At 35.4% G+C, this 27,536-nt stretch overlaps 4 protein-coding genes across 5 annotated transcripts; 3 read left to right on the top strand and 1 right to left on the bottom strand.

Annotated features, from left to right (window-relative positions):
- The first annotated feature begins 75 nt into the window (after nucleotides 1-75).
- On the top strand, nucleotides 76-3,686 carry LOC125201920 (denticleless protein homolog). The gene is made up of 15 exons (XM_048100217.1): nucleotides 76-190; nucleotides 296-408; nucleotides 490-598; nucleotides 683-747; nucleotides 1,108-1,146; nucleotides 1,412-1,508; nucleotides 1,620-1,704; nucleotides 1,870-1,933; nucleotides 2,006-2,082; nucleotides 2,169-2,247; nucleotides 2,370-2,449; nucleotides 2,592-2,676; nucleotides 2,773-2,909; nucleotides 2,995-3,043; nucleotides 3,136-3,686. Exons 1-15 carry the CDS (start codon nucleotides 124-126, stop codon nucleotides 3,523-3,525), a joined length of 1,536 nt encoding a protein of 511 aa, XP_047956174.1. The 5' UTR covers nucleotides 76-123; the 3' UTR covers nucleotides 3,526-3,686.
- An 8,682-nt stretch (nucleotides 3,687-12,368) lies between these two features.
- LOC125200816 (oleosin H1-like) lies at nucleotides 12,369-13,021 on the top strand. The gene has a single exon (XM_048098596.1). The coding sequence runs from the start codon at nucleotides 12,395-12,397 to the stop codon at nucleotides 12,902-12,904; it is 510 nt and encodes a 169-aa protein (XP_047954553.1). The 5' UTR covers nucleotides 12,369-12,394; the 3' UTR covers nucleotides 12,905-13,021.
- A 1,715-nt stretch (nucleotides 13,022-14,736) lies between these two features.
- On the top strand, nucleotides 14,737-18,537 carry LOC125210482 (probable prolyl 4-hydroxylase 9). 2 transcript variants are annotated; one of them, XR_007174371.1, is made up of 9 exons: nucleotides 14,737-15,048; nucleotides 15,139-15,258; nucleotides 15,868-16,025; nucleotides 16,177-16,279; nucleotides 16,744-16,839; nucleotides 17,320-17,385; nucleotides 17,489-17,608; nucleotides 17,949-18,170; nucleotides 18,249-18,537. XR_007174371.1 is itself a non-coding variant. In XM_048110034.1 (8 exons), the coding sequence occupies exons 1-8, from the start codon at nucleotides 14,923-14,925 to the stop codon at nucleotides 18,339-18,341; spliced, it is 882 nt and encodes a 293-aa protein (XP_047965991.1). In that variant the 5' UTR covers nucleotides 14,737-14,922; the 3' UTR covers nucleotides 18,342-18,537. The 2 variants fall into 2 exon arrangements, 1 of the variants encoding a protein (XP_047965991.1); XM_048110034.1 differs by lacking the exon at nucleotides 17,949-18,170.
- Nucleotides 18,538-24,379: 5,842 nt separating this feature from the next.
- Nucleotides 24,380-27,314, bottom strand: LOC125208807 (protein FAR1-RELATED SEQUENCE 5-like). Its single transcript, XM_048108351.1, has 3 exons — nucleotides 26,617-27,314; nucleotides 24,968-25,983; nucleotides 24,380-24,871 (listed from the first exon to the last, which is right to left on the bottom strand). Exons 1-3 carry the CDS (start codon nucleotides 27,252-27,254, stop codon nucleotides 24,483-24,485), a joined length of 2,043 nt encoding a protein of 680 aa, XP_047964308.1. The 5' UTR covers nucleotides 27,255-27,314; the 3' UTR covers nucleotides 24,380-24,482.
- Between the last annotated feature and the right edge of the window lie 222 nt (nucleotides 27,315-27,536).

Here is a 27,536-nt window from a genome sequence, read left to right as displayed (position 1 = left end):
ATTACCGCCAATTACATGAAGGCAAAAAATTTAAAGATTTCCCGCTTCACAACCTCCCGCCAAATTAAACCCTCATTAAAACTCCGCTAAATCCTCACCACGCTGCTTCGAATTCCAGCAGAAATGGAGACCTCCAGATCTCAATCATTTTTCCTAGACTTGAAGCTTAGAGAAGTCAATGGATTCCGAGGTATAGTTCAACTAATTCTTGTTAAATTTTTTTCAGAGAAATCAATATCAATACGGTTCTGTTATACTATTACTGTGATTTTGATTAAGCTTTCTGCAATATCAGTAAGAAAGCGGCCGTATATCGGAAACGATTCGCTAGGTTTTGACCCAATCGGAGCTGTAGCGATCGAGCACGATGGCGAGCCTTCGCCCCCAATGGCTCTGTCTTTCTGCAAGGTTAATTTTAACATTTTTTTTCCAAATGTTGTTTCAGCTGAAAGCTCATTTTAGCTTATACGCAATTTCCGTGTTGTTTAGACCAGCAAAAATGCGCATATTCTTGCTCTAGCCGATGAAGCGGGGTATGTCACATTGACTGATACGAGGAAGAAATTATTGGATAATGCTTCGTTCCAAGAGAATGCAGGCATGCGAGATCTCTCAAAATTAAGTTATCGTTTTTGGACTCCGTTCTGAATTTCAATTTTCCCATTTTGTAATGATTTCGCAGAGAAGTCTAAGGTGACTGAGTGGGTAGCTCACGAAAATGCTGTATTTGACTTATGCTGGATTAAGGTATGCTTAGCTTTCCAACTTTGGACTTGTTTCGTAAAACCTGTGAAGTAGATATGCATCATTTTTAAAGATGTAGGCACTGACTATTTAAGTTGCTGGCCTATGCTGTTGAGTATCTTTCTAGACTTTCTTGAATAGTCCTTCTGAAGTTGTTTAATCTCAAGACGTGTGAACTCAACTAGGAATGCTTATTACTCATGATTTAAACTTGTGAACTCAACTAGGAACTCATAAAAAATATGATCTTCAATCATGATTTAGATTTTGAAATAATAAATATACTAATTGTAACTTCTCCTGCATATGTTCCTTGGTAAACTTGCTTTCATTGTGACAGCAGTCTAAATTGAATTTCTGCAGGATGATGCAAATATGTTAACCGCCTCTGGAGATCAAAGTGTAAGTCACCCTTCTCTTTAAGAAGACAATTCTCCTCTCTGCCAATATCACTTATGAATCCTAGAGATTGCACACAATGTTGGGAATCCCTGTTTTGATTTGTTTTATGTCTAACCTTCTCCTCACCCCTCATAAGTTAGTTACAGCACAAAGATTTGACAATTCATGATAAAGTTTCATTCAGATTGAGACTGTTGAAGCTTAATGATCTATTTTGTTCTAAAATATATTTAAGATGGTAACACATCAATCCAACTTTTGGCAGATTAAGATTTGGGACACACAAGAGCGTAAGTGCATAAGAGCTTTGCTGGGACACACTGGAAGTATTAAGTCCATCAGCTGCCACCCTAGTAATCAGGGTGAGTTCATGAGTTCCATAGTTACTATTTATTGTTCTAAAGGTCCCTTTCTTTTATTCTGATTCCTTCAGTTTGAGAAAATCTTACTCAATGTCTTGTCCTCCCTCACAGAGTTAGTTGTCTCTGGTTCAAGAGATGGATCGTTTGCTGTATGGGATACCAGATGCTCCAAGAGTGTCCACAATTCACGTGTACAGTAAGTTTCTGTGCATATAGAATCCGTAAATATTTATTACTTTATTTTACAGCTAGCTTACACAGTCACATGTGAATTCATCAGCAAAATAAGAAAAATATGTAGTACATGTTATCAGTATGATTAGTAGACTCTAACCCATTGGTCTTGGTGCTGATATTTTAGGCCTTTATCTATAGTGCAAGAAGCACATACTTCTTCAGGTCGAAGACGCTGCAGACGTGGAAAGGTTTGTGTTTTCATTAGTTTACTTATTTATCCATTTAGCAAGCATTTTGAATGTGATCTAAAATATTTTCAGGCTGAATCTATGAGTATCACATCAGTGCTTTATCTCAAAGATGAAGTTTCTCTTGCGACTGCTGGAGCAGTTGACAGGTGTGTGACAATGCTACAGATACTCACATCTGTAACTCATTTAAGTTATAGTCCATCATAGGCTGATTTGTTTTTCTATTATTTAGTATAATTAAGTTCTGGGACACACGGTATCTCAAAGCTCCAGTTACTCAAGCATGTCCAAAGTCAGAATCATCAACTGAGGTAAATACCTAAAATTTCTGTTCAATGGTGGTTGCTTATGCAGTAAACCTAAGTGAAACATGGTGTATCAATTATCATCAGAGTTTTTAAAGGACTAAAAGGAGCAAATTGTTATTTTGTAGGAAAAGAGATTACATGGCATATCTAGCCTGTCTCAAGATTTAAACGGGATGTTTATCACTGCCTCGTGCATGGATCACAGGTGAATTTCGTATTGAATCCTAAGCTTTCATAGTTAATTTGTAAGGTACTAATCATATTCTGATTGAATTCAAATATGACCGGAGGAAACTAATGAAAATATCAAATGTGAAGCTTGACATAAATCTATTTGTTATTTTCAGGGTTTACCTATATAATGTGCTTCAGCTTGAGAAGGGCCCAATAAAAACGTTTTCTGGAGGCCGAACTGAGTCGTTCTTTGTGAAAGTATAAATCTTTGCTATGTTCAATGTAGTTCAGGTGCTCAATATAATTATTCAATCAGCCTTGGCAGCTTCATATATAAATTTTCCTTCGTTACAGTCAGCGATCAGCCCTGATGCAGCTCACATACTCAGTGGTTCTAGTGATGGGAATGCCTACATATGGCAGGTGGACAAACCCCAGATGGATCCTATTGTTTTGAAAAGCCATGACGGAGAAGTCACAGCAGTAAACTGGTTTGTCCTCCAAGAAACATTTATTTTTCAAATTATTGACTTGGTACTACTACACATATTCTAACCAAGACTCTGGTATGTGCAGGTGTCCATCAGAGATGGGCAAAGTGGCAACTTGCTCAGACGATTTCACAGTAAGCCTCTTAGACTTGTAGTCGAAATAGTTTTAGATCACTTTGCTACATTCTTAAAGCATAAACTTACATAATTTCATGCAACCTCTTAGGTTCGTCTTTGGAACATCCAAAGCAGTTGCTATTCAAATATGCGATCTCCTTCGTCACTGAGAAAGAGAGTCCGGGCTCTTCCAAGAGTGGAGAGGCGAAAACTGTTTGCAGATGAGCCATCAAACTCAAAAAGCAACGAAGACACCAACTCCCGTACTCCCATAACAATGCCAGAAATGAGGACACCAGAATCCCAGAAGAAGTTGTCCTTTAGTTTTGAAGTGAAACAGGATTTAGTGAGAACTCCAGAAGCTGAAACCAGAAGCCCTTCTTCAGTTCTAAACCCTCCTTCCTCGCTGAAAAGGAAAACCATCCGAGACTATTTTCCTGTTCCTTTTAACAAACTCTCTACTGCTAAGTCGAGCTCTCCAGAGTGCACTGATCAATAACGACTATAGGGGATGTAAAATTGTTTAATATACATGTATATGTCAAGAAGGAATCACATTGAACTTGTACTCTTAGAGAGGGTGAGAACTATATAAATCCTCTTCTGAATTCTGTAACAAATGAAATTGAACTCAGATTGAACATTTTGAAATCTTTGTAAGGTGCTAGTGAATGGTTGCTTCTCCCCAGTTTATTAGAGGGATTGGGTCATCATGCATGTGTGACATTTTCCGATAGTGCACATACGACCATCTCTGCCAATTGTGTGTCTCGTTCTGCACGTGTGTGGAAGCGTGTGGCTCGTCCTTGAAATAAATGACTATTTCCTTTTTTATTACTCCACAATCCACTCCTTAAAATACCCCATCATTGTCTCCCTCACTTCAGTTATACCTCAAACAAAATCATATTTTTCTCAATTTTCTTCCATTTGTATTTTGAATTCGTGCATTAGTCTCAAGTTTCTCTGTTGGATTAGAACAAACAATTACAACAATGGATATGATAAGTGGCTATTACAAGACTTCGATTCAAACAATCTGCATTTATTTCTTGTTGGTTTCCCAGTGAAGTTAGTTGGCCTGTATTTTCTCTGTACAAAATAAGTTTGATATAAAATGTAGCTAGTTTATTTACCTTGTTGTTCATCTCATGTTTGCAAATGCTGATTCTTATAAATGATGAATAAATTAATTCATTTTACTTAAAAATAATGGATTGTTCCTTAGACCAAGCAACCTGGTCATAAGGAGTACTTGCTTTTTTTCACAAGTAAAAATGTTAAAAGCTTAATTTCATAATAACAAATTGACTGAGTTACTTAAATTCGTTTTATGATGGAGTTCAATTTAATTGTATGAGATTTGGAAGCACTTGCTAAAACAATCATTACGAACTATTTGATGTTTTCATGAATATTCGAGAGTAGTAGATAACAATACAAAGCCAACAGATAATAAAATACAAACGAGCTCAAATGGCAGAAGCTACAGTATAGATTTCAGCAAATGACAATTATTGATCCATCTTCTATTGGCTAATCTCATGTATAAGCTTCTGAAGGGCGTCGCTTGAAAAGGAATATACAAGCCGTCTTCGCCATCTGAGTTTCTTCTCGTCTTCACCAATTCATGATCCTTGAATTCTGTGAGATGAGCATTTAGAGTAATTTGGCTACTCACTAGAAAACGCTCTCGACATACTGTGTATAAATTGTTCAATGGAAATCCTGCAAGAAAATGAACCAGGCATTTGTTATACAGTTGCAAAGGCATTCCATTTCCAAAGCATATTTGAGACTTTAACCTCAAATCAGTTTTTCAATTTTTCTCGAAAGCTGGGTTTGAATTTCATGCTCGAAATTCGCTGTTTTTTTCACTACATCTGATCCTTCTCAATAGATATTAATGGCGTTTGTGAAGGGTGATGCAAATATGGGCCAAGATTGAAATAACATGACTGGCTCGGTTTTATATTAAATTGATTATGAATTATATAATTTAGATTGATAAATTACAATTTATATTAATCTCAATAACATTAATTGATTATCACTTTGATTTTCTTTGGTGAGGATGATTTGTTTTATTAGCATGCAATTTGATTTATGCTTATCATTATTTAATTATAGTGGTTAGAGACCGTGTTATATTATCTCCGGGTAGACGGCGCTCAGTAGGACTGTCAAAATAGATAACGGATATTGGATACCCGATATCCAAACGAGATTGGGTAGTAATCCAATATCCAAACGAGATTGGGTAGTAAGAATTTTGAATTTTCGGATATCGGATTATCCGACCCGATCGGGTATACCCGAATTATCCGATTTTTTTTTAAATTAATAAATTATGTTTTTCTTTCTTAATTACTCCCTCCGTCCAATAATAGGAGTCCCATTTCTAAAGGGCACGGGTTTTAAGAAAATTTTGGAATGTGTAATAAATGGTGTGTGATAGTGGAATTTGGGACCCACCCCAATTGTGTTCAAATTTTTTTCTTCAACTCTTCATTGTTGGAATCGGCTGCAAACCATTTTTTTAATGATGATTAACATGATTTTGATATCATTAATGACAATGAAATTTATAATTTTACTATTTTCAGAATATTCAATCACATAAATAAAAAACTGAAAATAAAAAGGATGTTCAAAATATAAATACGGTCTCTCATTCCTTAATCTGTAACAATAGTTCAAAATATATGGGGGAAATAAAAATTTGAACTTTCCCTCGATAACTTTTTTGAAGGAAATTTGAACTCAAAAAGTTAGAATTCCAACTCCTTACAAATACATCTTCCAACTGCACTTAAAGAAACTTCTACCAACCCCAAAACTCAAAATCTCCCAAAAAACTCTCATTAACAAGTTTAGTTTAAAATCCCTCAGAAAAAATTCATCATAGGGATGAAAAATGGGCAGAGGCAAACCCTATACTTGAGCAGCAACATTAAGAACAATGTGGTGCAATTCCTACTCAAGTACTTCAATGATGGAGTGCTAGCAAGAGGGGTTATAATGGGGGCAGCAGATACATTTTGCATAAGTAGGAAGACAACAAGCTATGTAAGCCTCCAAACCTCAAAAGGGGTGACTAATACACTTTGGCCAAACACCACATCTGCCAGCCAACAACACAATCCACACCAGATTTCACAACACCATGAAGGCCATCCGACAACAATTTCAGCATAGGATAGTACAAATTCCAGCAAGAAATTCCATGTAATCGGCCAAAGACAAAAAATCTCATCATATGACAGTTGAATAAGCCTCCTAACCCAAATTGGGGGTGGCTAAATCACAACACAAGCACCTTGACACATTAGCATGACCAAATAAGCTAAACAGCAACAATTCCACAAATAGAATCAGCCAAAATATCACCAAATTCTTCATAGGGCAGTAGATTAAACCTCTTAACCCGAATTGGGGGTGGCAAAATCACAACACAAGCACCAAAGCACATTAGCTGGATCAAATAAGCCAACAAGCAAAAAATGACACCAATATAATCGGCCAAAATACACCAATTTCACCATAGGATAGTAGATTAAACCTCCTAACCCAAATTGGGGGTGGCTAGATCACAGGACATCTCAAACCCTCGAAAACCCCTAAATACCCAAATCTGAAGAACCTCCAAACCCTAGATAGAGGGTGGTTCTTACAAAACTCACAGGATTCCTTGAACCACACCTCCTCGATAGGACGCTTCCGATGTTTGACCATCAGAGTTTTAAGGAAGAGGCCATCGGAGTTTCAGGAACCACGGTGCACATCGAATCACAATTTTCCACGAGTATGTGGGAACTGGAGATAGATTGGTCCCAATAGGAGTCAGATCGACCCCTCCGAGGTGTCGAAGGTCCACTCCGGCGTCGGATTCGAACGGGGAAGAGGCCACAGGGTATTACGGTTTTTGATAGATTATCGACCAAAGATGGGGGTTAGGGTTTCCGAGGGAGTATTATCCATTTAAGAGAGAGTGGGGAGGAGGAGAAGGTGGTTGAGACGCGTTTTGCCGGAGGCGGCGGCGGATCGAGGGGGAGGGTTCCCATGGGTAGAGAGAGATATCGAAAGAGTGAGAGAGAAAATGAAAGAACGAAAAAATGTGTCGCATTGTGTGAGGGGAAGGTGGGTGGGGGGGTTATTTTTTTAATGGCAGAAACGAAAATAAGTGAGAAAGGGGAGGGTAATTAGATTGTCCAAATATAGTAAGTAGAACCGGGACTCCTATTGTCGGACGGACGAAAACGGAAAAACGGGACTCCTATTGTTGGACGGAGGGAGTACATTTTAGTAATACTTAGTGTAATAGTTAGCGTATAGGATTAGGGTATACCCCAAAATGCACAGCAACTCCCTCCCCTCTCCTGCTCTCTCGCTGCGCCTCCCACCGCCGTCGGCGGTCTCCCCTCAGCAGTCTCTCCCTCTCCTCTCAGCTGTCGCCAACCGCCCTCCCTTTCTTCCATCCTCTACTACTCAATCTCTCCCTTTCCTCTCGAAATAATAGTCCCGTCACTACCTCAATATTTAAATTTGTTGATACAACTTTTAATATTTGGCAATATATGGGGAATTAGTCGTATATAGTAATACTATAACTTTTAATATTTGGCAGTTCATGAGAGTTGCAGTATACACTTTAAAACTTGGCAGTATATATTTTTAATAATTGTGAAATGTTTATTTTGTGTTTAGTTTTTCTCTTGAATATTACTTTAACTTTGTACTAAATTCAAACTAAATATTAAATAAATTATAAAAGTTTGTAGTTAATTTTTTTATAAAATCAAAATCATAATCACAAATGAAACTGGATACCCGAGTCGGGTATCTCAATACCCGAAATCAAATTTGGGTCGGGTATCGACAGGGACGAAGCCAGAAAATTATAGTAGGAAGGGCAAAAATATTAACATATAAATATAAACATATAATAATAAGAGAAAAAATTTGGGTGTTGGGAGAGGGCCTCAGTCATTGCGGCTGTATTCAAAAGGAACACAAATATTTTAATTAGTTTTATTTAAAAATTTTATGGGGCTTATATTTATAGTACTTATATTTTTATTTGGGGCCTTAGGTCTCCCTATTTTCTAGTGCAAGCGGTGTTTTCCATAGGTGAGGGGCAAGGAAATCTTTATTTTATTAAATGAAGGGGCGCAAATTATGTGAATATGTGAGTATTAGATTATTTTAATGTATATGTGTATATATGTAACGCCCCACTTTTTTAAATTCTAATTTTTGGGTTATAAAATTTTTTGCATTAAATGCCTTAAATGCTATGATATGTGAATTATTTGATGAGTGATTAATTGCATAGTGTCTTTGTGACCTAATTGCGTATGAGAATGGAGATTGAGTTGAATAGTCAACTAGTTGAAATGTTGACGTGGCTATTGAATAGTCAAAGATGAAAAAATGATGTGGCCGTTGAAAGGTCAATACGTTGAGAAAATGAAGTGGAAGTGAAGAGATGATTGATTGGATGTGAATATTTGATGCGGAGAAATATAATTGTGGGGGAATTATTATTTATTTTCCTAAGGGATGAGTGAGAATTAAATAGGAGCATTAATTAAAGCATGTGGAATTTTCGGCCATCATGATTATTGGAGAAGAAATAATATTATTCTTGGATTTAATTATTTTGTTTGGGATAATTATCCAAATTAAATCCAAAGTCCAAATACCCTATAAATCCTACATGGAATTTTCGAATTTTCCATCTTTGATATTCATGAGATTTTCGAAAATCTCATCTAGAAGGGAGAGAGAAATTATTTGTTATTTTATTGATCTCTTATTTATTCTCTTCCATGAATAAATATAAATATGCTAAAATATCCTAGCATATCTTGCCATATCTAAGAAAATCTTACCATATCCTAATTAAATTAGGATTTGAATTTATTCCTTGTGGGAAGAGGGAAATACACGCCACTTTTGGCTATACTTGGGAGATTTGATTATTATTTTCTTGCTCCGTGATATATTATTCTACTCCGTGAAATATTTGAATTAATTATAGGCTATTAAAATAGCCTACAAAATTCGAAAATCCTCTTACTTCTCAACTAATTAACGCCACTTCCCCAATATCTCTCCCAAATCTTTTATTTAATTAATTATTGGGATATTATTTGTGACTCTATAAATACATGAGAAACTCTAACCCTAGAGATCACAAAACCGGCGCCTCCCACTTCCAAAAATTTCGAAAATTCTCTTCCCACTCTCTCCAAGTTTTCTTCAAGTTTTCTTCAAGATTTCTTCATCAATTGAGAAGAATTCAAGTGAAATTTAAGAGATTATTGAAGAATCAAGACTAATTCCTTGTTTCTACCGTTCGTTCATTTGGAAAAGGTACTTTAATTATTGATCTCCTCTTCTTCTACCGATTAATCGGTATTCTTGAGTCCACATGCATTTAGATGAGTGAAGGGGAAATAAATTGATGAAATTTGGGATGCATGGATGTGTGTGTGTTTTTGACCGTGTGTGTGTGTGTGTGCACGCCTTGGTCGGCGTGCACAAGTGTGATGATCGTGTGCGTATGTTGTGTGTGTGGAACACTCATGCGTGACACGATTTAATGGTGAATTTGGAGTTGTTATTTGAATAAAAATGATATGCTAATCATACTTTGATTTTGATTGATGATTTTGAAAATAATCGATGGGAAAAAGGGAAACGTGAGATCATGCATGATTTGAAATCCATGATTGAAACTGATTTGAGATATGCCTAATTTAAAGGTGATACTTCGCGCTCTCAGCGTGATAAACGAGGAGAAAAGAATTCTATCGAGCTAAACCTACGAGGTGGGCTTTCTTTTAAAATAAGGACATTGTCCTAAACTGATATTGATGAGAATGAAAGATGTGTTATCATGCCTTGATTTGTTTTGTCGTGCCTATCCCTCGTGGCTATGCCACTATTGATTTAATCGAATTCGGATCCTTGTAGAGCCGCAAACTCTACTTGGGTTAGTGTACACCAATGTTAGACCGAGAGTCAGCGTACGGGTTGGCCGGTCTAGTGACCTGGATTGTGGCCGCATTCCTTGTCATGTAGAATGAGGATATGGTAAACGTCTATGAGAAAAATGGTTGCGCGACCGTGATATTTGAGAAAGAAGATATTTTGGTGCCTCGGGTCTTTCTAAAGTTAAAACCCCGACGGACACTTGAAAATGGCATGATAATAACTATATTTGTGATCAAACTGTTTTCGGCAATGAGCCCATTGAGTATGATTATAGTACTCAGCCCTGCATGTGTTTTCCTTATGTGCAGGTTGAGTGGTGACGAGCGGGCGGCGGTGTTGAGTAGAGAATAATAAGATGATCTGTTGGTACTTAAGGTGTCGTTGTGTCTTCATACATAGCCTCACTTCTTTCTTGGTCGCTTCCGCTATTTTATGAAAAATTGTTATCTTTTGGTTGGGATGAATACTTTTATTTTCGTGGGTATGTTTTGGAATATGAACAGTTAGAAATATTCTCTTTTGAAGAACTTGGTTAAGCTTTTAATCTTTTGATGGATTTCTTTGCTAAGGCATTATTCTTCTCCTATTTAATTGTTCATTAAATGCTTTGGTCAAATCCCTTTCTAGTGAAACCCTAGTTTATGGTCTTTAATGCTTTTAGGTCTACCTAGTTAGCGAACGCCGCATTTATTATACCCTAAATGGGCGGGTCGTTACAATATATATTGGAGATTGACGTGGGGCATTTGCCCCATCTAAACATATATTAGATCCGTCCCTAGGTATCGGGTATTGGATTTTGAGAATTTCGGGATCAGGTACCCGAAAATTTCACATTGGGTATCTGCGGGTACCCAATTTGACAGGCCTAGTGCCCAGTATGTGTAGTCGTATTATAATACTATGTCTGGGTAGGCGACGCCTAGTACGTGTAGTTTGTATTATACTATGTCTGGGTAGGCGACACCCAGTATGTGTAGTCCGTGTTATACTATGTCTGGGTAGGTGGCACCCAATATTTGTAGTCTAGGTTATACTATGTCTAGGTAGGCAGCGCCCAGTAACTGTTTAAGTTTTAATATTGGATATTATATTCACATAACTAGTATCACACTTTTTCGCCATAAAATATAAGTCTTGTTTTTTAAACAAACGAAACATCGTCCATCATAATTGTTTGATATTCCTAGCCTTTTCGACCACGAGTTTTACGCCAAAGCGTTTACTCTAAATTCTAGGCTCATTCATAGATGCATGGTTGGCATCGTGTGATGGGGTTTACTTGCTTAAATTGTTTAGTGACGCTAAAGCGACCTAAATAGTTTATGGATGCATATTAATTGGATTAATAAACCAAGAACTGCAAAAATAGTTGTTGCAATTGGCTTGGAGGCCTACCTTGTGATATTATTGTAGTGATCAGCCAAAGCAGGGGCTGCAATAATAGACTTGGATCTTGGACGACTAAAATTTATATTTTATATAAATTCGTATTTTATGTTTGGGGGACATAATATATGTTAAAATTAGTGGGAGCTAATCAATACAATAAACCCTCTTTTGGGTTAGTGATACGAATGTGCTCTTTGTATGCTTTTCTAATTTATTTTTCATTGTATTTTTCTGTTTAGATAAAATGTCAAACTTGACTTACAAATGTTTGATGTATTGCAGATAAGATTCTTCTGTATAGTATTCTACTCCCCCCGTCCCACAAAAGATGTCACACTCGTGGGACGGCACGAGATTTTATGAGGTTTTGTTTTGTATGTTAAATGTAGAGAGAAAATATAATTTTTATATTTATGTGAGAGAGAACTTTTTTCAAAAAGGAAAATATGACATCTTTTGTGGGACAAACTAAAAATGAAAGTGTGATATCTTTTGTGGGATGGAGGGAGTATCTTTTATAATTTTACTCTTTTTCTACTTTAATTATTTATAATTATTTTTTTAAAATGAATGAGAAAATGAAATGACCCCGCTATTGTAAGGAAGGAGTATAATATAGGAAAGTGGACATTTAAAAATTTTGCCCTATCATTGAAAAATGAAGTGATCAAATGACACTACACTGTTGATTATAAAATGACACTCGATAACAAACAATTAGGGATATGATACAACGTTATAGACAAACCCAATAGCATTTCCACAAAACTCCAGCCCAATAATTTATAGTAGTAGTACTATAGTAAGTAGCATTTGATAGTATTATAGAAAGAAAATAAAAAGGTGGCAAAAGCTAAGTGCAACTTGTATGTCATGCAAGCCCCCTCCCCTTGGCCCCCAACACGTAGCACTTGGCCCCCTATTCATATATTTACACCTTCAATTCCACCTTCTCACCACATCTCAATCTCATCATGGCCGACCGCAACCGCCCACAGCCGCACCAAGTCCAAGTCCACCCCCAGCAGCAGCCCCTCCTCCACCGCTACGACGCCTCCGGAAAAGCCTCCCTCCTCCCGCGCCACGGCCCCTCCACCGGCCAAGTCCTCGCTGTGATAACGCTCCTCCCCGTTGGCGGCGCGCTCCTCGGCCTCGCCGGGATCACGCTCGTCGGCAGCCTCATCGGGCTCGCCGTTGCCACCCCGGTCTTTGTCATCTTCAGCCCCATCCTGGTGCCGGCCATCATCCTGCTGGCCGGGGCCGTGGCGGCGCTCCTCACGTCCGGGGCGTTCGGGCTGACCGGCCTCTCCTCGATTTCGTGGGTGTTCAACTCGTTCAGGCAGGCGACCGGGCAGGAGCCACTGGACTATGCGAAGCGGCGCGTGCAGGAAGGGACGATGCATGTCGGGGAGAAGACGAAGCAAGCCGGCGAGACGATCAAGAGCACGGCGCAGGAAGGGATTCAAGTCGGCGGCCGGACTTAGAACCTCTTTGGAAATGGAATAATGATAGAGTAAATGTGATGCAGTTGGTTTGCATTTTTATGTGCGTGTTTGTAAGACTTTGATTTCAGTTAATAGAAACTTGTGTTTTATCCGTTTTATGATATCTCAATTCAGTTTTCCAACACTTGCCTAATTTCTTCTCAATCAATGGAATATCAAATACACAAGTACTAGTATTTTGTGCAATTTTTATAAATTGATTTTAGTATTACAAATTGTTCCAATATGTATATTCTGATCGTTTGCACATGACCTAAAATCCTTCCTAGTATACGAATATCATGTGGGCATGGTATCAATTACAAGTAAGTTATAATCTCCAACCACTCCTTCGAAAAACAATGTCCTCCCTCATTTAACTACTTTGTCTTATGACGTTCATAGACTAAAAGGGAAGTGGAACATTAATCTCATGCAAGCTCCCTCTTATTCACCTCCAACAAGTTGCACGATCCACCCCATTCATCATATATCACCCTTACCCTTGTGGAAATAAATGACATGAGTAGTGGAGGATGTTCATGGGAAGCTTTTTGACTTTTCACTTTTTTGTAGCAATTATTGCCTTAATAATGTCGTTTATGGTGCTTTAATTTCATGACCTCCCATTCCTCATTTTGTATTTATAAATACATGGAATTGTAGAGAAACATCAGCAAAAACATTTTCTATCTCTTTCTAGTTCTCAACATTTAGGGAGCAATTAGAAACATTATATTACTCGATTATCGGCGCTCTATCAAGTTTGACAATCCTCAGTGATTTTGAGGTGCTTCTACACGTCAGAGGGAAGTCGTTTTTATCTTTGGGGCCAATACGCCAATTCGAAAGCATTATTGTCTTGAGGAAAGAAGATCTTCCTTGACTCGTCTTATAGTTTGGTTTGTTTTAATATTTCGTTTGTAATATTCATTCAGCTTTTTGTTGTTATTTTCCTTTGACTCTAATAATTAGAGTATCACTTATGCATTACTCAGGAATTTTATTCCATTGTTTTTAACAATCGCAAGATAAATTATGTAATCCACTCTTTTAAGATAATTAAGTCAATCGAATTTAAGGAAGATGATGCACTTTTTATTAGTACTAAAACCAACTACAAATATATGTTGTAGCAATAGTATAGCTACAGATGAGTACCACGTATCGAACACGAAGAATGAGATTGCAACTAGCTATTATACAATGTATTTTGTTTTAATAGATCCTTTAATTTTTTGTTTATTAAGTCCTTATACTTTATTTTAATTTATATCTTTTTTAATCAGCAAATAAACATAAATTTTCAAAAGTCGCACCATAATAAGTTTGAACTCGTGACATTAATAGTCGGAGCATTAATCACGCTCGGCTAACACATGCACACATAAATTTTTATACTTTTATTTTTAGTTTAATTAGATTTATAATTTAACAGACTTCTGAATTTAATTATTATTATTTTGTTAAATTGAACAAAAATTTATTACAAAACTTAAAAAGATAAAATATTTGTAGACGTATCTTGTCTCTCTATAATAACGTTTTAATTCACTAAATTTCAGAAGAAAATCAATTTAAAATAAGGAGTAAATTATCTCCATAAGCAGGCGCCTAAAATAATTTGAAAAACCATAAACATTACAGAATTTCACTTCTTTTAAGATCATAAAAGCAAAGTACTACTAGTATAATGATTTTATTTGAGGTAAACTCAAAAATAAACTTGAGTAATTAAGATTAATTGAAGATTGCCTAAATCCAAGTCAATCCGGGTGGGGCCAAGTTCCTATATTACAATCATGTCTAAAATCCATTAATGAAGTTTTTGATTTGAAGGAAGGAGACGACTTCAACGGCAGGAAAACAATTCCCGCCGCTTCACCACACTCCGAAACCGTAATCTCCCGGCGTTTTTGCTGCCAACGCACCGCGATTCCGCTGCAAAATCAGTTTAACTGAGCTTGAACAACAATTGTTTCCTTCCGATCGCGTTTCGGAATAGGCAGTAGAAGAGAATGAAGATCAAAGGAAGCAAAGTCGCCGGAGGAAGCTGGACAACCCTAGGACTGCCTTTAATTTTCCTTTTATGCCTCTTCTTCTTCCTCGCCGGTTTCTTTGGCGCATCTCTTTTCTCTCAGCAGGTTCGTCAACTGTTTTCCCCCTTCAATTTTGGAAAATTCTGCTTTTTAATCATGCTCGGTGTGAATAGAGTTGATAAATGTGTACGGCAGGAGAGTCCTACTAGTAATTTGAGGCCGCGGACGAGGGAATTGGTGGAGGAAGTGATGGATTTGAAGGGGATCGCACACGGAGATTCCGGCGAGGACTCTGTGGAGACGATACCCGTTCAGGTATGTAGCTCTGCATCTTAATTCAATTTCACTCATGGATCGTTTAACGACTGAATAATTTGACATATAGTACTAGTTTTGTAGAAAAACACTTTGTGCAGGAAAGCTTAACCAGTGTATAATTAGTTTGTTCGTGATTCATCTCCTAGCTTACTAGCTTAGGGTTTTCCCGTTCGTTCCCACGACAGGTTGTTGGAAGATAAACACGTCGCATTTTGGTACTTCAACAGTAAGGAGAAATGATATTAAACCACCAATCATTAGATCTTAAGCCCTTAACTGAGTGCTTTCTGATCGCACAGCAGCAACAGTAACACATGGGTTGGAATCCTTAGGCTACATTGATTAGATAACTGAATAATACTATTTAATCTATTTCTGTTAATTTCAAGTTTTCTTTGTTGAGTATAAATAATTCAACTGAGATCTTAAACATTTTTTTTGGTAGACAGGAAGCGAAGCGCAGATCTTACCATGTTATTGTTATTTTGTTTTTAGCACATATCTTAGCATGTTATAGCTAGATCATTCAGCTCATTCTTCATTTTCGGTGTAATATTTTGTTCGTTTTAACTCAGTTGTCTTTGTCCGTTGATTTTTTTTTTCTAGATTCTGAGCTGGAAGCCTAGGGCTTTATACTTTCCGAACTTTGCTACTGCAGAACAATGCCAAAACATTATCAGAATGGCAAAAGTAAATCTCAGGCCATCAACCTTAGCTCTACGGCAGGGAGAAACAGCAGATAATACGAAAGGAGTCAGGACAAGGTGATTACTGATAGCATCTTGAGTCAAATGCTGGAGTTATAAGCATTGGACGTAGTCTTTACCCATTTTAGTTCTTTTGTTTTGGTGTTTGATTCTTTTCATAATACGACTATTAACATATGATTTGAAATGCTGAGTTCTTTCCTATTAGTTCTGGGATGTTTATCAGTGCAAATGAAGACAAAAGTGGAACCCTGGATCAGATTGAGGAAAAAATTGCTAGAGCAACAATGATCCCCAGGAAACATGGAGAGGTATTGCACTTTTGGAACTTGGTCTATTTATGTTCTATTGGCTCTATTTTTTCTAGTCGGTGCTCATTTGAGTATGACAAAATACCTGAAACTCTTTTTTTGTACTTAAACAAATTGTCGTATGCACTCAAATCTGCACGCTTGCTTTGAAATAAAGAGCAATTTACTATTAGATGTCTTCCTTTTAAAGCATTTCATGTCTGGCAATGGACCTGGATTACAGGATGATTGCTTACGTCATAATTTTTTGATGCATGGACATTGATGTGCTAGGCTTTTATCCTTTAAAGCGTCTTAGTTGGTAGCTATGTTTTTCTTTAATTGTTGTCAATTCTGGGATACATCATGTAGGTCTCTTTGAGGAATTCTATTCAGTTGCTATTGTTTTCTCTTCATCAATCACCTTTGCTCTATCACATCTTCTTACCATAACCTTTTTAATACTGTGTATTTCCATGTTTCAGTCCTTCAATGTCTTGCGTTATGAGATTGGGCAGAGATACCAGTCACATTACGATGCATTCAATCCAGCTGAATATGGCCCACAAAAGAGCCAGCGGGTAATATAAGTTTTATTTTAGATAGTTCTTGTAGCATTTGTACTAGCTGTTCTTTTATGTTATGCTGTTCATTGCGGATTATTATAAAACGTAGATGTAAATATGTGGAATAATCAATGTCTGGGAATTTTAATGGTAATATCTCTTTAGTTCTTCTTCTAATATCCTCATGCTATTGAACCTGGGGGTAATAGAAAATGGTTTGATATATTTTAGGCAGCTATGTGGAAACACAACTCTCTTACTTTCACTCTATTTTATTTCTTTTCATTTGACCATAGTTTCACAAGGGCATGGAAACTGAAACTATACCATTGTGCCTATTATTACGCATCTCTCTAGATTTCAGCGAATAACATCTGACCCTTCAGTGAACCAAAGATTTTTAAGTTCTATCCAAAGCTTTCTGTTGAAATATGTCTCCAGTTACGTGTAATTAGTGTTGAAAGGCAAACTAACTTTAATTTTGAAAATTTTCAGCTGGCTTCTTTTCTATTGTATTTATCTGATGTTGAAGAAGGTGGTGAAACCATGTTCCCTTTAGAGGTTATCTTCGCCCCTTTTGCTAATTCCTGATCTTTTTTTATTCTCGTTGAACCACCTCAACCAAGTGCTGTAGTTTACAATATCTTGATGGTTTGATATACAGAATGGGCAAAACATAGATAGCAATTACGATTTTGGGAAATGTCTTGGTCTAAAAGTGAAGCCACGGACAGGAGATGGGCTACTATTCTACTCCCTGTTTCCAAATGGCACAATTGATCCCGTGAGTTACTTCCTACAAGTTATTTTCCTTATAATGTCTCAAAGTTTGCTCATATCTTTTTACGATATTCGAATTTCGGCATTTTTTTTTCTTTTGTACCATTGATGGTTTTTTGTCCAATTGATAGCACTAATAAAGAAAATGCTAAAATGTGAAAGAAGATAGGCAACTAGGTAAAACTTGATATGGTATTTTCCAAAGTTCATAGTTTTGTCATCATTTTAGTGAGTCGTTGAGTTTCTAAAGTTTGTTTAATGGAGAGGGAATTATAGCTATATCTACAGTGTTATCAGTTCATCCAGAAACTTATATATTAAGAGGAATTGAGTTGTCAAAACAGAGGGAGAACTATAGCTAGGTCATAGGAGGCCTATAGTGACGTTGTGAAATGGGCTGGCAAGAGACGCGCTATGAGGCACGATTGATTTAGTTCAGCGAGTTTGATGGGAAGGGATAGGAAATGACAATAGTAGAAAGACAATAGAAGAGAGAAACAACGAGGAGACGAAGGTGCAGGGTGCATTAGAGGAGCGAAAGACATAAGATGAATCATGCATCTTTGGTAGGCAAGATCTTGCTTGGTGACATTAGCTGCTTTTAATCTCATATTTGGAGCGATGAAATGATTTCAATATTGCAGGCATCTCTCCACGGGAGCTGTCCGGTGATCAAAGGTGAGAAATGGGTAGCTACAAAATGGATCAGGGATCAGGAGCAGGGCGAAGAGCTTTGATGCCATTTAAATTGGAAACTTAATTGGCATCCATTTTGCCAAGTAGTTAAGTTTGCCCCAATTTTTGCGTTGTATAGCACGTTTACATTTTAATCACTAGATATATTTGTGTTATGCTAGCAACAATGCATGGGAACTGTATGTAAATTTCGGATCAGTGATAAAACCACTCTTAATGATCTCGTTTTTATCCAAATCATAGTTTACTCTTTGAGGTCGTAGAAATGAAAGTCCATTAACCCTAGTTAATTTGAATTTTTAATGATTTTTCAAAGTTTACTACCTATGTTATGGTAGTCCAGGCCAAAATGAAAATATTTGTTCCACCCGCAATTTAAAAAAAAATGTTCTCCCATGTGCTCCACCATAAGAGTCATAATTTGCATATTCTTCCACCTCATAATAGAGTTTTATTTTCCATTTTACTTTTACAATAAATGGTAAGTGGGCTCCACCTTCCACCAATTTATTCTATTCATATTTTGTTAGTATATATATATATATATATATATATATATATATATATATATATATATATATATATATATATAGTGCATTATAATGATAACCCCAATTTGTGTGATAACCCTATAACTAAATCTCCACCACACATTTTTAAAATATGTGGTCTAGATTTAATCTAACAAAACTATCATTTTATCAAATAAAACTATCATTTTCGAATATATTAAGGGCAAAATTGTCATTTCAATTTTAAAATTGGTGGGAAAAAAGAAAACGATCTGAATTCATCTCAGACTCAAACACTCTGAATCGAATTTCAAACCCTACGAATCGAAGGAAACACTCAAACACTCTGAATCGCATTTGAAACCCTACGAATCGAAGGAAAAATCATCACAATTCTGGAATATGTCGAAGGAAATCATAGTTTTTTCATCGAAGAAAGGTTGGATGAAGTTTATTACTTATTTCACTTTTGATTTTGATCGATTTATCATTTTGCTGATGATTTTCTCGATTATTTTTAGATTCTGTAGTTTTTTAGTGTAGATATTTCTTATATTTATACAATATCGTTCATGCATAACAATATATGCTGCTGGTGTGTGTTTTGCTTTGTTTATGTGTGTTTTGCTTTGTGTGTTGCTATGTGTTTGCATGATCTGTTTAAATGTAGATAAAATGATACTTTCTGATAAAATGATAGTTTCAGATTATAAAATGATAGTTTCATGGGATATATGGAATAAAATGATAGTTTCTGAATGAAAAAATGATAGTTTCATGGGATAAAATGATACTTTATGTTTGTTTGTGTGTGTGTCCTGATGCTACTGCTGCTGTGTTTTTGTGTGTGTTGTTGTGTGTGTCTCTGTGTTTTTGTATGTAGAAATTGTGCCTTTGCTTGATAAAATGATACTTTGGGTGCATAAAATGATAGTTTCTGAAAATGATAAAATGATACTTTGTAAATAGTGTTTTGTTCTACTTAAGTGACAAGTTATTCCCTCTCTGCTTTTTTAAACTCATTGAAATATAGAAAATGATAGTTTCAGAAGAAAAAATGATAATTGCCCTTGATAAAATGATAGTTTCAGATTATAAAATGATAGTTTCATGGGATATGGAATAAAATGATAGTTTCATGGGATAAAATGATAGTTTCTGAATGAAAAAATGATAGTTTCATGTGATAAAATGATACTTTATGTTTGTTTGTGTGTGTGTCCTGATGCTACTGCTGCTGTGTTTTTGTGTGTGTTGTTGTGTGTGTCTCTGTGTTTTTGTATGTAGAAATTGTGCCTTTGCTTGATAAAATGATACTTTGGGTGCATAAAATGATAGTTTCTGAAAATGATAAAATGATACTTTGTAAGTAGTGTTTTGTTCTACTTAAGTGACAAGTTATTCCCTCTCTGCTTTTTTAAACTCATTGAAATATAGAAAATGATAGTTTCAGAAGAAAAAATGATAATTGCCCTTGATAAAATGATAGTTTCAGATTATAAAATGATACTTTGACTTTATATAATGACATAAACTGTTTAACACACTAAAATCTTTTGTTTATTAGGAAAGAACATTCGTGATGATGATGATGATCAACGTAGAACATTAGCAGAAGAAGTAGAACATATAAGAAATAAGAAGAAAAGAAAGAATGACGATACAACTGATGGTAAGACAGCATCAAAGAAGAGCAAGAAAAAAGTTGTTCAAGATATTGCAGTCATTAGGATAGCAACTTTGGCAGGAAGAAGGAATACTGACTTCTTCGTTGACATGCTTGAATCTCTAAACGAGAATCAAAGAAGAGCTGTTAGAGAGATTGGGTTTGGCGCACTCCTAAACTTCAATATAAGAAGTTTCCCAAGAGCATTAGCGTATTATCTAATCAACAACTTTAACAGTAAAACTTCATCAATTGAGTTGAACAGTGGGGAATCACTGTTTTTAGATGATGAAGATGTTCACATAACTCTTGGGTTCCCGATTGGATCTTTACCTATCAATAAAAGCAAATTTCAGAAAAATACCCACATCAAAACTGAAATTGCTAAATTCTGTAAAGGTGGAGAGAAAAAAATGGTGCCAAAGTATGTTGTAGAGCAGATGGAGAGAGACAAAGAAGGTGGTGAGTTCTTTAAATGGACTTTTATGGTTCTCATGGAGTATGCCTTGATTAACACTCCTGCTGATGGAAATTTGAGGCCAAAAATTTTAGATTACATAGCTGATGTTGAGAAGATCAAAGAATACAATTGGTGTGGCTATGTCATATCCAGATTGCATGAAACACAAAAGAGGTGGAAAAAAGACACAGCAAAGATATTTACCGGGCCAGTTATCTTTGTAGTGGTAAGAATATATTTGTTTTCCATTGTCTATGAATCTATTTACAGAAAAACTAATATTTAGTTTTTGTTTAATGTAGGCTTGTTACGTGGACAGGATTCTCTTTGAAAAAAAAATGGTGCCAAGATGTTACCCAACAGTGAAAGGATGGACTGCAGAACTGTTGAAAGATAGACAAAGAGCAGAAATGGAGAATTCAACATTTGGTCTGGGTCATATGTATGACCGATATAAAAAGCAGCCACATGAAGAAAATGATAAAGATGACGAAGAAGATGAATCTCAAGATGTAGAAGTTTTGAAGACAAATGATCATCATGATCATGATGAAGTGGGGACAACCAATGAATGGGAGAATTTCATAAATGAATGGAAGGGAGCTGCAAAGGATGTTAAAGCCTCAATGTTGAAGATGGTTGATGTCCTTGAAGCAGCGCCGGATAAACTCAGGAATCTCAATAGCTTTAAGATAATCTGTGATACAACGAGAAATGCAATGGGATTGAGAGAGGAAGGTGTGAAGCATGTTATAGAAAGTCAGGATACAATGACACAGGCTATAAACAATGATGAAACTGATGATCCTGAATGGATTGATATCATGATTGAGTTAACTAAAGCTGCTGAGAGGACATATATATTGAAAAATAAGAATGAGTTCCCTACCTTCACTCTGATACCTGAATGTGATGACAGTCCTAATGAGAATCAAGAATTTAATCGGGAAAAGGATGTGGAGAAGGAAAAAGATGATGAGGTGGAAAACGAGCAAGAGAAACAGAATGAAAGCGAAAAGGAAAAGGCTAATAAAGCAGCTGTAAAAGAAAAGGAAAAAGTTTCAGAGAAAGAAGTTCAGAATGAAGAATATGAGGTAACTTTTAAAAATGATAGTTTAAGTACATAAAATGATTGTTTATATGTTTAAAATGATATATGTTTGATGATGTTTTTTGGTAGTTCTGTTTTATTTGAAAACTGATACTTTTGAATCATAAAATGATAGTTTAAGCGGATAAAATGATACTTTTGCCTGATAAAATGATAAAATGATACTTTTGCCTGATAAAATGATAGAAATTGTGCTTTTGCATGATAAAATGATAAAATGATACTTTTGCCTGAAAAAAATAATAGAAATTGTGCTTTTGCATAATAAAATGATAAAATGATACTTTTGCATCATAAAATGATACTTTTGCATCATAAAATAGTATCCCTTCTGTCAATAACAATTTATATTTTTTTTAAATGAAAGCATGACAGAGTTGATAACATAATATCCACTGTCATCAAGGATATAAATGTTGAAAAAGGAGATGATGAAGTTTTAAAACAGAGAGAAGAAAATTTGAATAAGGACAAAGGGAAGAAGATGGTTTCTCAAGATCAAGATCCTCCAGTCGAAAAGGAGAAGGAGAAAGTGGTCAGAACAACAAAGAAAATTGTTGAAGCAATGTGCTCTCCCTACAATGTCAGAGCAGTGAATCTGAAAGGAAAGCTGAATAAAGAAGAGAGAGAAATAATGTACTGGTTGATGAAAGATGAAGAAAGTGAACAGTAAGTTTTGAATTACATAATTATATTCTTATTCAGTTCTTTTAACTAACATTAAATATGAATTTGAAATCAGTTATGAGGTAGTTTATGAGAACGACAAGATCACATTGTTCAAGATTGACTTCCACAGCCTTGCTCCACGTACATACGCCAGGATCAACATCATAGATGCATGGGCTGTGTTCCTCAACTACAATGAAAAATTCAAATCAAAGGCATCACCGAGTCGTCTTTTCATCAACACTGTTCTACAAAATGATACTTTTCATCCATAAAATGAGGGTTATTAGGTTATCACAATAAATATGGGTTATGATATGATCACATCCCTTAAACATACCTATATTTTTGAAAATGACATTTATATATAATGTTTTGAAAATTAGATATTCTTTCCGATCTGGGCGTACGAACATTATTATATCATCTGCTTCAATCTCAAAATGCAAATGATGGATGTGATTGACAATTCTCTGGTTAGTCAAGATTTACTTGAGAAGAAATATGAAGATGCACCAAGTACTCTGGTATGTTTAGTTAAATGCATTCAGTATTTATTAGTTAAAATGCATTGAATATAATTCAGTATGGAACATAATATAATTTTTAATCAACCTCATGTATGTTTTGTGTTATTTGAATAGAGAAATTTCTTCCGAACTTATCTTGGAAATGGAGTCAATCCATCAATGGGAAGAACTGTCAAACTGTCAAAAACCAGATACATGAATATGCCATGGCAGAACGATACAAATAAAGTTGACTGTGGAATTTATGTGATGCGCCATTTGGAGACTTACATGGGTGGTCCTGTTCGTAACTGGAATTCGGGTTTAACGAAGAAGGGAACAGAGTCTTTCATAAAACTCCGTGCCAGATATACTGAAGCATTGCTTATTGGAGATACTAACAAGAAGGCTTTTGAGACACTTACAATGATAAAGAAGAAGTTTGAGAATGACAGCAAAAAAGAAGAAATTGATGTTGAAAAGATGATTAGAGAATTTAAACCCCCTGTATACTAACTTCTATGACTTGATAATAGCGTTTTGTAATAGTGGTTTCGAATATAATCACCCAAATTATCATTTTATCTGCTACAAGTATGATTTTGTCATTATATCGTTTTATCAGTCAGAAGTATCATTTTATCATTTTATCTGCTGAAAGTATCATTTTATCAACTGCGAGTATCATTTTATAATTTTATAAGTCAGAAGTATCATTTTATCAGCTTATATATCATTTTGTGAGATTAAAACATCATTTTATCCGTTGATAGTATCATTTTATCAGCTTATATGTCATTTTTTCCAGCTTATACATCATTTTATAAGGTTATTGTCATTTTATTTGCTGCGAGTATCATTTTTTCAGGTTAAAGTATCATTTTATCAGTTTATAAACAAAAGAATGATGTTATCAGCCAAAGTATCATTTTATCAGTCAGAAGTATCATTTTATCATTTTATCTGCTGAAAGTATCATTTTATCAATCTGCGAGTATCATTTTATCAATTTTATCATTTTATAATTTTATAAAAAGTATCATTTTATCAGCTTATATATCATTTTTCAGATATATCATTTTATCAGGTATCATTTTATCAACTTATATGTATCATTTTATCAGGTTATATATCATTTTTGATGTCATTTTTTCAGGTTAAAGTATCATTTTATCAGTTTATAAACAAAAGAATGAGTTTATCAGCCAAAATGTCATTTTATACACCTAAAATACCTAAACTATATCAAATGGCTTCAATCTGACTTCTCATTGACTCTACCACAATTTCTTGAATCATGACGACCCATCTCATGACATTTACCACACCGTCGTAGAGGCTTATTTGCTTTCCTTATTGCACTCTGCCTCTTTGCTACTTTGCCACTAGCTGATCCTTTAGTACTAACAACGTCTGGAGGATGTACATCAATTACATCAGGTACTGCCATTCCATAAAAATCCTCAACCATCTTCTTCTTTTCAATGACTGAAGGTGCTGCACAATTTCCAAACATATGCTGTTCCAAATCATCAAGACCAGCACTTAACAAAGACAAATGATCCATACTTCCTTCAGACTTTTGGACTAATCGATAAAAGTTGGAGAACAACTTTTTCTTAACTTCCTGCTTTTCATCCAAATCTGCAAGATAAAAGATAACATTATTACAATAAGTACTATCATTTCTCTGACTGAAAAATAGAATTTTTACAAATAAAGGTTAAAAATGGAACACACGTTCAAATGGTTGTTGTTCCTCAGATGGTAGACCATGTGCTGCCTTTAGTAAAGAGCTCTTCAACCACCTTCGACCAAAATATTTCTCAGGAATGAGATTAGCAGACTTATTCTTCAACAAACAAAATATATGACAACATAACAAACCAATTCTGGAAAACTTCTTGCAACTACAGTCGAATGTGTCTTGCTTACAATCATACATAACATCCAATGTTCTACCATATTGGTCCTTGACCTGATGCTTCTTGATGTTATCCTCAACAGTAGTTATAGAAACAATCTCACACACAATACTTATTTCCTGTTGTACATGTTTGAAAATAGAATCAGTGTAGATTGTAGATGCATGCTTCTCAATAGGCAATTGGGTTGACAAATCAGGAATAGTTGAGTAATCCAAGTAGTTCAATCGTGAATTGGCATTCCTTTGATCTCCCACAGCATAATTAAAGAAATTGATGAACTGTACAAGATTTGCACGTGGCTTTGTGTAGTTTTTAAAAAAGCTATTCTCCGATTCAGACATCGATGTAGTCCTAAGAAGCGACCCCATGGGAAAATCTCGAAAATAAGCAGGAACCCAGAATTCTCTATCTTCAAACATTGATCCAAACCAGTGCACGTCTTCTAATCCATACCGTTCCATTATATCATTCCATATTATATCAAACTCATCAGGCTCTAACAAATCAGACCAAACACATGCATTCAACTCTTTTTTGAAATCTTCATTACCAAGTAAAGATTTGGGCAACTTATCTGACACCTTAACCATGATATGCCACATACACCATCGGTGCCTTGTTTGTAAAAGTACTTGTTGAACAGCAAGTTTGATCCCCCAATCTTGATCAGTGATAATCAATTTGGGTGCTACCCCCATGCATCGAACAAAACAGCCAAACAACCAAGAATAGGATTCTCTACCTTCACTTGATAACAAGCCAGCTCCAAATGTAACTGGTCTAGAATGGTTATCTTTTCCAGTGAATGGAGCAAAAATCATGCAATACCTTCAGAATATAACATAAAAATGAATTATATTTATCAGCTATGAGTATCATTTTATCAGCCAGAAGTATCATTTTATCAGCAATGAGTATCATTTTATCAGCCAAAAGTATCATTTTATCAGCAATGAGTATCATTTTATCAGCCAAAAGTATCATTTTATTAGTAAGAAGTATCATTTTATCAGCAATGAGTATCATTTTATCAGCCAAAAGTATCATTTTATCAGCAATGAGTATCATTTTATCAGCCAAAAGTATCATTTTATCAGCAATGAGTATCATTTTATCAGCCAAAAGTATCATTTTATCAGCAATGAGTATCATTTTATCAGCCAAAAGTATCATTTTATCAGCAATGAGTATCATTTTATCAGCTATTGACAGAAGGGATACTATTTTATGATGCAAAAGTATCATTTTATCATTTTATTATGCAAAAGCACAATTTCTATCATTTTATCATGCAAAAGTATCATTTTATTAGTAAGAACTATCATTTTATCTACTGCAAGTATCATTTTATCAGCAATGAGTATCATATTATCAGATATGAGTATCATTTTATCAGATATGAGTATCATTTTATCAGCAAAAAGTATCATTTTATGTCTATTAGCAACAAAAGTAATATACCTGTTAGTGTTGTATGTTGAATCAAATGAAATTACATCTCCAAACATATGATAATTTCGTCTTGAAATAGCATCAGCCCAAAAGAGTCTAGTTAACTTTCCATGAGATCCTATCTCAATTTCATAATAGAAGGCATCAGATGATTCCTTTTGAGAACGCATATAATCAAAAATCATTTGAGCATCTGAACCATCAATATTGGACATAATATCACGATAACCATTTCTAATATCAATAATATCACATCCAACATTTTCAGGTCCACCCATTATCTCCTTCAAAAGTTTGAATGTGAGAGTGGGACCAATATTACACCTGCCACAATCCTCCATAAACCTCCGATGAATAGGATCCAGATTGCGATTGGCCATCATAAAATGCCTATGCTCATCCGCAACCATTAAGTGATTATGATACTCAACAAACTGATAAACCTCATATCCTCTGCTCTTGCCATCTGAATAATATCTCAAATTGAGCTTAGCAAGACATTCACACCTAAATGACCGACACCTACGCTTCTTAAAAGACACTTCAGTTGATTGGGATGCATGACCAGGTATAAAATTCTTAGAGCCTTGTCTGTTGCAAGCCAAATACTGCCACTTAGTAATACCTTGAACTGATTTGTTACCCATTTTACGAATGCCAAAACCAACTGAACGAGAATAATGTTCATAGAAACCAACTGCTTCTACTAATGTATTGAATTTCATACCAATCATTGGCTTCAAAGCATCATCACAAACAGGAATGTACATACCTACAAATCAGTAAAAGTGTCATTTTATCATAGTATCATTTTATCATAATATCATTTTATGCACTAAAAGTATCATTTTATGCAGTAAAAATATCATGTTATGCAATAAACCTATCATCACAAACAGGAATGTAAATACCTACAAATCAGTAATAGA

Source organism: Salvia hispanica, chromosome 1, assembly GCF_023119035.1.
Source record: "Salvia hispanica cultivar TCC Black 2014 chromosome 1, UniMelb_Shisp_WGS_1.0, whole genome shotgun sequence".
Lineage (NCBI taxonomy): Eukaryota > Viridiplantae > Streptophyta > Magnoliopsida > Lamiales > Lamiaceae > Salvia > Salvia hispanica.
This window is presented reverse-complemented; position numbering and strand designations above follow the sequence as displayed.